The sequence below is a fragment of the Branchiostoma belcheri genome, unplaced genomic scaffold, assembly GCF_001625305.1.
Source record: "Branchiostoma belcheri isolate BF01 breed outbred unplaced genomic scaffold, Haploidv18h27 scaffold38, whole genome shotgun sequence".
Taxonomy (NCBI): Eukaryota; Metazoa; Chordata; class Leptocardii; order Amphioxiformes; family Branchiostomatidae; genus Branchiostoma; species Branchiostoma belcheri.
This window is the reverse complement of record NW_017803998.1, coordinates 323892-333891: the sequence shown is the minus strand read 5'-3', so window position 1 is coordinate 333891 and position 10000 is coordinate 323892. Positions and strand designations below refer to the sequence as shown.

Sequence of the window (10000 nt, the reverse complement as noted above, 5' to 3'; positions counted from 1 at the left end):
GGCAGTCTGGGTACAGGGTGTTGGAAAACACCGACTGAGTAGGGGACCCCCCCTACACACACACACACAAACACACACACACACACACACACACACACACACACACTTACATATGTGCCTCCAATACTGATTAAAACACTAACCAACAAGAATTCCGAGATCTCATACCTCCATGAAATATGGGCTTGATATGTAAATGTAAATTTCTTCTTTAATTATGCAAATGACCTCTGCATTAACATGATATATGCATCGTGATGTATGTTAACTTTTGATTAACTGACAGATGTCCCAAGTATGACATTCCCATCATTCACCATTAAGAAATCATAGAATTTTCGCATTAATTATGCAAATTAGGTCATCATTGGCATAATTAGTATCTGTTGATGTTCCGCCTGCCATTGGTTACATACATTACATGTATGAAAGTAGTATAATGTAAAACATTGTAATTATAGAATTCCCTCATTAATTATGCAAATAAAGTCCTCATTTGCATAGTTTGCATTTAATTATGTACATCTCTCTCAGCTACCTACACATTAAAAATTATGAAAATATGTTGTTCCTATCTGGACTTATTGGCTTTAAAGGTTTTTACCAGAAACTAACCTGCAGTTCCAGAACAAGCTGCTAGGGGGACCAAACTTACGCCACTTATTCCAGATAAGCTATCTGTCACCAAAAAGTCAAGACCATAGCTTGTTCAGGACAAAAGATACAAAAACCGGAAGTTCTGCTGCAGTACCAAGGTCATCCACCAGGAGGCCCATACTTGACCTTGACCTTGACCTTTGTCTTTCCAAGACTTACCATCATACCAAATATCATCACAATCCATAAAGGCGTTCTGAAGTTATGCTGACTACAAAGTTGCGGAAGCACACACAGACACACACACACAGACAGACAGACACACACACAGACATACATACAGACAGACACGCCAAAAACAATACCTCCATTTTTCATGGAGGTAATGAAGGGTCTCTACTGATTTATTTTGTGCCTCAGTATCTTCGCTTGTCGCTTGCTCGCAGGTCAGAGCGTAGTTCTCATCATTGACTCGCGTCCGAGTGGTTTCATTTTGTTTATTTTGATATAGACAATACAACACTGATACATCTGACACTAGGTAGGGTTTCACCATACCCTTTTGTCATACTCTTTATCTTAAATGTTGGAAGCCAGAAATGACATCGTAAAGGCGTATCTCCTGGCATTGCCGGCAATAATTGAGTAATTTGCGCTAATGAATATCAGCTTATCCGTGTTTTACCTTATTGGATGATTACGATGCAATAAGAGATAGTAGCTACGCCAGGATATCGCGTCTCCCGGATTTATCCATCACACGTTTATCACAGATATTTGACAAACGACTTTTGAACCGGTGGGGACGCACAGCTGCTAATAGTAATGTGCGCGTTTTCGTCGTACGTTTATAAGTAGGTCACTCGAACCGGGCCTGGTATATTTCATCACTGCGCACAGTTTGTAGCCTAGGTACCAACCCGGTTATTTTACTAAGGCCACAGCAAGTAAATTTTATCGATGACATCCTCCGCAGACTCCAAATCTAATGCGAGCGGGCGAAAAAAAACAAGGCGGGCCGAAAAAAACAAGGTTCCTCCATTTTAAAATTTTGACTCAATCATTGTACAAATGGTTTTGATTCATTAGGAACATGACATATACACAACTAGCATCACATATCACTGCATCAAAGTAAGAAATAAAACATTAAATCAGAGCCTTTTCTTGTCTCCTCTCTTCATAGTTATCTGCCATAGACCTTCTGGCATAGCAACAGACGTCGGCATGGTGGCCACTGTCAGAAGGCAACAAAATATCTTGTTTTTTCCCCCAAAACCAGGCGAAAATTAATGCGCGCGCTGAAGTCATCCACAAAAATTACTTGCTGTGGCATAAGCTAACTAACCAGGATGGTACCCAGGCTACCCAGTTCGTTGGTTTTGCCCGCCTCCCGCCAAAAGAGAATAATCCTGCGGTGGTTTGATGGACAGCGACATTTTTGTAGCATCGACGTCACAATCAGATCTCTGCAGCTGCAGTTATTGGAACAGTCGGTAGGTGCATCAGCTGATACGAAATAAGAAACGATGAAGTGAGCGTCTATCTGTACTAACACTATTGTATATTGATAATTATTATACATATGGGAAAGGGTCGTAATTTAGTAATTAGCATGATGAAAAATGTTCACAGATTAAGTATATATTTTCTTTTCCTTGTTGTCGATACATATATTACTCTTACTTTTTATCTGAGTTTATTAGGTCATTTGGATCATTCTCCATAACTTGGTGATTGTCCTTCAAATCTCCGAAATTAAAAATCTGTTAAAAATCGCAGTCAGGAGTCCATCATGGGAACAGAGTAGCTTTCGGAAATTGCCCCAGTTTCAAATACCGGTAACTCAATTCTCCACAAACGCTTCAGACTGTTCATTATTCAATGATTAGATAAGGTCTGACATTTGCCGTCTCTGAGTTTAGGATATAAACCCGCGCCGCTGTTCTCTCGGCACTAGTGTAGCCGGAAAGTTTTCGCTCCCACTGGGAGAATATCTTAGCTTGCTGCAGATGAGAATCTTGTTCTGTTGAGAATCCGGCCCAGTTGAGAATGTTGTTGCTGCTGATTGCCGTGTGTGCGGCCCTGCCGATGGTGTCCGGCTGGACAACACCCTTTGATCGTACAACAACAGCACCAGGTGAGAAAACCGATTGTAAGGATTGGTTGTTCCTTGTAACACGGAAGGAAGCTACCCATGAGATAGACTCAATGTACTATTACATTTCTATACTCTATATTTCTATACTTGTAGTGCGTATATGTATATGTGAAGTCTTGGTCTCTGGTTGAGCGGCCCAACATCAGAAGTCCGTTTTATCTGACTTCTGTATCTGTATCTGTATAGCCGGTATAACCGCCTTTCGGCGTAACACACCAGACTTCAACATCTTTACTACCTGTACCTAGCTATAGACTGGCTACCCTGTGGCGACTTCCCGTGGGACACTGATGGCGTCACCGTGAGCTGTGACTACAACTACAGCTCTCACTACGAACATCGACAGGGCCGGTGTACCGTGACCTGCCCCGCGGATGCCGACATGTTGGTGGGACCTCAAATCTGGTACGACGGATTTTACTACTGCAACGTGCGCAACAGCACATAGATGGGATCAGAACCCGTGTGTCTGGGTAAGGCTAGGAAACTGCACAACTTTCTTTCATATTTATTTAACATAGCAAGCTTTCTATCTACTATATCCAAGCCATGCAGATTGGGGTCCATCATGACTTCAGCAGGGTCCACTTCGTCATCCGGAAGTATGTGCATTGCGAGGTGAGAAGCCAGTATAAGATCTATATCCTGAAGGTCTGCCTCCAACATCTTGAAGAACTTGTGACACAGTCCTAAACTGATGTGAAGGCCAGGAACACATACCTGCAGGAAACACACACATATTAATGACACCCCCCCCTCTTCTTGGCTTCATGTTAAAGTAACATGCCATTTTGTACATCTAACTTTGAAATTAATGTTTTATTTCAAATGAAAGCAACACTTATATAGTAGAATGTTGTACTCATCATACCTGATTCAGAGGAATCTCAAACATTGGGGGAGCAATGACATTCTTGAAATTCTTGGCCTTCTTGATGTTTCCTTGCCCCTCTTCCAGGAAACTATTGTAATCAGAGGACAAACTCTCTAATGTCCGTTTAGGACATGTTTGCCTTTCTGACTTTGGCAGTTGGATTCTGCTTTTTGTCTCTTCACACCAGAGACAGGAATGGACACCTGAAGCACAGGATGATAACATTGTAGGGTCAGAAGAATACTTTTAATACTAATAGCATTGTAAACAAAGAAGAAAAGGGACAATGAGAATTATTAATTATAATTTCTCACCACAGGCTCCTGAGATGCCATACCACAAGGACAACAAGGCATAGTCTGATGCTGCAAACACCCTGATGGAGTATGATGTATCGTCCGGTGATCTAAAAGCCAGGAAGATGAGACACATTTGTAAGTACTTGATATATATATATATTGCGCATATTATTTATTTTAAATCATCATCTTAGTTCTTACATGGTCTATATCTATTTAGTAGCAAGCTGGCAACTTACTTCCACTTCGTCACTTGAAGCTCCTTGATCTCAGGTGCAAAGCGCTTCGTCCCTGTAATGACGTTTTCCCGGTTGTCCTTGGCCTCGAACACACAGCAAACAACAGTGTTTGACTTTGGGTTCGGGTGAAGCTTGTTCAGCGGCTGAAACGCCATTTGAAGGATCCACGACCATGGTCCCCCAAAATCTTGATCCAGACCTCCTCCTCACTAATCTTGTCCTCATGCCAAGTCAGTTTTCTAATAAAGAGAAATGAATGGCGATAAAGTTGCTAGTTTAAAGTCAAGCACACAAATTGAAATATATGAGCAAAGAAAAGGAAATTTCAGGTAGTTAGGTAGTATTCTTACCCTGAGCTTGAGGCCCGGGACAAGTTGTCCAAGATGGCGCTGTTAAGACTCTCCAAATACGCACATGGCAGCAAATCTACCTTTGTGCCATTGGGGGTCTTAACAGTGAAGGGTAGGCACTCGGCATGGATGGTTATGTTGGACAGTAGGCTCTTTGCCACCTGCCTTGATACTCTCCGACTCTACTGCCACTCCGTACTTCTTTAGCCATCTGTGAGAAATAACCATCAGGCATCCTTAGCAAGTTTAAACATTATGTTTTATGTGTGAGTTACACAAGCACATTGGAATGGAACAATAACTTGTATACAAGGCAATGATATGAAAAATACAAACCTGCGCAGCTTTCTAATCTGGTTATAGTTGAAACCACAGTCTACTAGTTTTGCCGCCAACAGGTGACCATTTGGTATCCTGACTTGATTCAGGCCCAAGTCGTGAAACATCTCTAGGAGTTGTGCCTTTGGCATGGCCTTCATCGCATCCTGGAACTGTTCGGCCGAGGCACCACCACTGACAACTGTCCGCACCTCATCCATGGCCCGAACCCGTTTTCGTTTGGTTGTGGTGCTTGCCTCACCAGTTTTTTTTTCTGGGTTGCACAACCTTCATCATGGCAATGGGCTATTTCATTCAGAGGAACAAATAGTTTGTATTAAAAAGTTGAATATTAATTTCCTTAGAGGTTCANACATGTGTATCCTTCTACACTCCCTACCTCCACAAATCTATCTAAATCAATGGGGAAATCTTCCAGTTTGTCCAATAATCTCAGAAAAGAATTGTTGTCAAAGTGAGTGGATGAAGTGGTCTGTGTAGGCTCCTTTGCAGTCGTGGAGTCATAAGGCATTGATGTTTTAGCACAAGCAGCTCCTGAGTCATCCTGCTTACCCTCTTTCCTCCCAGACTCCTCTGCATCACTTGATTTTCATGTGCATGGAGCAGGAGGTTCTTTACTATACAAGAGGCCGAGCAGGATGATTTGGGCTTGAATGGTGCTCGTCGCTTTTGGGGTCTTTCCCCCTTAGCAATATTTGTAGCTGTGTTGCAGTGTTCACATGGCACTGAATGGTTGTTCCATGTGAATCTATCAGCTTTCCCCCCATAATCAGTTTTATTTGAACATTTTTTAGCACTCGTAACAGGAGAAAGGAGGATGTCTGTAGCTCTTGTCCATTGTAACATCAATGCCCCGTGTTTCCTTTATTTTAGCTGTATGATCAACGCATCTTAAAGAGGGGCGGTTAGCAAGTCTGTCAGCATAGGTGAGGGCATTTCTACCACACAGTCTGCACAGTTTTCTGATGTTTTCAATATATGAGTTTTGTTACTTCTAGTAGACATTGCTGGGCACTAGTTTGTGAGTATCACGATAACTCAAGAAGGCTAAGATGGATTGTCTTGATACTTGGTAGGTGGGTAGGTCTTCATGAGACGTGGAACTGATTAGATTTTGGGCCCCCTAACGGCTTGTTATGGTACTGCAGCTGAACTTCCGGTTTTGATATCTCGTGATCTAGACATGCTAGGGTGACGAAATTTGGATGGTAGGTAGCTCTTGTGCTGGGGAACAACGTGAGTTTGAACCCCCTAGCGGCTTGCTCTGGAATTGTAGTTGAAAAATGTTTAAAGGCGGATAACTCAAGAACCGATTGATGGATCGTCGTGATTTTTGGCATGTAGGTAGCTGAAGTGATGCTTGACATAATGTTATTACAATTATGCAAATATTAATGTAATTTGCATAATTAATGAGGAAATTCTATATATCAGCTGCATTCCATGATAGGACTATTCAAACTTGTGATATATGTTATGCAGAACGGCAGAAATACAGGCAGATATTGATTATGCAAATGAAGACTTGATTTGCATAATTAATGAGAAAATGTTATAATTACATAGTGGTAATGTCTGGAATTTCATACTTGGGATATTTGAAAGTTATGTGAAGGTGAACATTATTAAACATAATTTATTCAAATAAGGACCTCATTTGCATAATTTATGAGGACATGCTATAATGGCATGTATTGATAAGATAAGACTGTCTTCTGGTGTAGAATATGATCAACAGATATATAATTGATGCAATATAGGATTCTATTCGCACAATCAGGGGGATGCATCTATAATTTCTTAGTCATAAAGGCTAACATCATTTGGCGAAGGTATGAGATCGTGGAACTCTAGTTGTGTATGAAATGTTTTATACAACTGCCATGTGCCACACGTGGCTGCGACCTGGAAAAGGGGACAGGAAATGGTGCTTTTCTACCCCAGTCTCGTTGGTCTGTTATGCAAAAGTATGTCTTATGATCAAGAAATAAGTTACTGAAATGGAAAAAGAAATGTGCACTCTGACCAATGAATAGCAGCATATTGTTGGGAAAACTCAAGGATTTGGGAAATTGAAGAACAAATGTACCAGAGTTCCAGACCCCCTAGAATGGCCCCATTTTAGTCCACCAGAAATGTGACTCATTTCTGGTGGGAATTTCCCCGTGGAAAAGCTAAAACTCATGCCCTAGCAAGAGGGCAAAATGTTAATTCTTCATTGACATGGTTCTTACTGTGATTGATCACGTTAGGGGCAAGGAAACCACATAGCAACAACACTAGAGCAACACTAAGCTTATATATGGCAGTTGCTAAGCTGACCCGCCATCTTGTTACCATGGCAGTGACACGTGACACCCTGATCTCTCGCGTGGCCAGGCGTGACTGGGCGTGTCAGACCAGAGCGCATATGCAAACTAAGCTCTTGGAAATAGGGGGTTTGGAGCAAGTGTGATCCACACTTTCACATTGGTAGTCATGTGCAACATTGTGTTTGTCTAAACTGGATTTCTGTGCTGCAGAATAGTCACACTGGTCTCATTTGTAGGGCTTTTCTCCTGTATGGGTTGTCACGTGTGTGGATGATTTGGAATTATCTGCCCTGTTTCCACACTCCATATGTAGGGTTTGTCACCAGCATGTTTCATAAAATGATTATCCAGAGAGGATTTCTGTGCAGCAGAATAGTCACACTGGTCACACTTGTAGGGTTTTTCTCCTGTATGGGTTCTCATATGTCGGGTTAGGTGAGACTTTTTAGCGGCCCTGTATCCACACTCCCCACACCTGTAGGGTTTCTCACCAGTGTGTTTTGCTAGATGTTCGTCCAAACTGATTTTCTGTGCAGCAGAATAGTCACACTGGTCACACTTGTAGGGTTTTTCTCCTGTATGCGTTCTCATATGTCGGGTTAGGTGAGACTTTTTAGCGGCCCTGTATCCACACTCCCCACACATGTAGGGTTTCTCACCAGAGTGTTTTGCTAGATGTTGGTCCAAACTGATTTTCTGTGCAGCAGAATAGTCACACTGGTCACACTTGTAGGGTTTTTCTCCTGTATGGGTTCTCATATGTTTGGATAAGTCAGACTTGTAAGCTGTCCTGTACCCACATTCCCCACACATGTAGGGTTTCTCACCGGTGTGTTTTGCTAGATGTCGGTCTAAATGAAATTTCTGTGCTGCAGAATAGTCACACTGGTCACACTTGTATGGTTTTTCTCCTGTATGGGTTCTCATATGTTTGGACAAGTCAGAATTCCTAGCTGTCCTGTACCCACACTTGTCACACATGTAGGATTTTTCACCTGTGTGCTTAGTGAGATGATAGTCTAAATGAGATTTCTGTGCAGCAGTATAGTCACACTGGTCACACTTGTAGGGTTTTTCTCCTGTATGTGTTCTCATATGTTGGGATAAGTAGCGCTTTTGAGCTGTCCTGTACCCACACTCCCCACACATGTAGGGTTTCTCACCAGCATTATCCAAGTTGACTTGTGCTGCCGCCTGGTCTTCAGCATCGCTTGTTTTGCTGTCACAGTCGACCTGAGAAACCCCGGTGAGAGACTTATCACAGCATTTCTGACCAACTCCGGTGGGAGACCCATGTCCTGCCATTGCCATGTTCACCCTAAGAAAAAAAAGAAGAAATTATGCAATTAAACAGTGATCAGCAAAAGTAAAAGACATGCCATGTCGTTTATTCCAACATCTTTAAGACTGCTCTATGCTATTGACAACTAGCTCTCTATAGTTGTATATAGGGTAGCGTATATCACATTGTTAAAACTACGTACATCACATTGTTAAAACCTCTCGTACTTGTAATACTAGCACTGAGTTTGAGTGAGCTGACCTGTAACACACGCTCATACATGTACGTGTCTGCTGCTGTCACCAGAAACGTTTTGTAAATAGGTTACCTGTCATATCCCTTTTTATCTTATTCTTGATATGACTTTTAGAATTGTATTTTAGCATGTATTATGAATTTTATACTTGGATTTTAAAGGCGGATCTGTAAGCAATGACGCAATTCAGGTGTTAATTTTATATTGTACCTGCTTGCTATGCCATTGGTAATAAAATCTGAAAAAATACAGATTAAGTGTTATAAGCTGTCAATGGTAAAATAGAATTTATAGAAAACAAGCTTCAAAGAATTATAACTTCACCAAGCTTTACAATTTTAACCTAATGCATTACAACGTAACCCATCATAATTCTAACGTGTTGTCTTCCTCGCATTTGAATAAATTTGCTTCTACGTTGTTCCAAAATAATAATTTGTGAGATCTTACAATCACTCACTCACACCACCAATCTCTTAAAACATTTTATATCATATTATTTATTACTTCTATAACTACGAAAAATGGGTAAAATGACTCAATTCGCTAGGCTGGAAAGAGAGTCGGCAGTATAGCCTATAGGTTTGGTCACCAGGCTTCTCTGTTTACTGTTTTTACAAATCAGTTCTAAGCGTTTCTAGATTTTGTAATGTACGCCTTGTGTGATTCTTTACAAAATTATACAATCAACATTTCTATATAATTTCAGGTACTCTAAAAAGGCCACTTTGCCTGATGCAAATCGACGTACATGTAAGTGGCGAGGGTCGAACGTATGTTTGGTTTCGCCCCCTCCCCTTTAATTCAACGATATTCACATCCCGAAAATGCCTACAAATTATTATCCTACTGCGGTCCTTCTTCCACAGAAATGGTCTTAAACTATTCCCCTCAACATTAGAATACTTTTCTTCCAGTTTTTAAGGCCTACCTGCTTCCTATGATGGTTTTTCTCTTCACGTAAACCGGAACTCGGGCAGCTCTGTCCTTCCTTCGACACGGGAGGTCAGAGGTGAAAGACCTTTGGGTCAAAGGTGAAGTTGTCGGCCTGATCACCGATGTAGTACATTTGGCGTTGGTTTGAACGTTACCTTTTCCTCATAATGTTCATAATGTCAACGTTCTGCGATGAAGCCGACCAGCAAGACAACGTAACACGCGTCTGATTTTTTTTTGTTTCTGATCTAAAATGAGAAATATTTTTTTTTTTAAATCAATATCAAGCTAAACTGATTTCCGTGTTTTAGAATCAACTCACCACCTCGGACAATATTCCATCCAAGGAAACACA

General features: G+C 41.3%; 1 protein-coding gene and 1 pseudogene across 3 annotated transcripts in view; one reads left to right on the top strand and one right to left on the bottom strand.

Annotated features, from left to right (window-relative positions):
* LOC109476511 (ZP domain-containing protein-like) overlaps positions 1–227 on the top strand; it is a 20445-nt gene extending 20218 nt beyond the window's left edge. For all 3 annotated transcript variants that reach the window (XM_019777482.1, XM_019777481.1, XM_019777483.1), the window contains one exon: positions 1–227. This exon is cut by the window's left edge and continues 114 nt beyond it. In XM_019777482.1, coding sequence (XP_019633041.1) covers positions 1–38 — 38 coding nt within the window. In that variant the 3' untranslated portion in view covers positions 39–227.
* A 3953-nt stretch (positions 228–4180) lies between these two features.
* On the bottom strand, positions 4181–5071 carry LOC109476562 (annotated as a pseudogene).
* Between the last annotated feature and the right edge of the window lie 4929 nt (positions 5072–10000).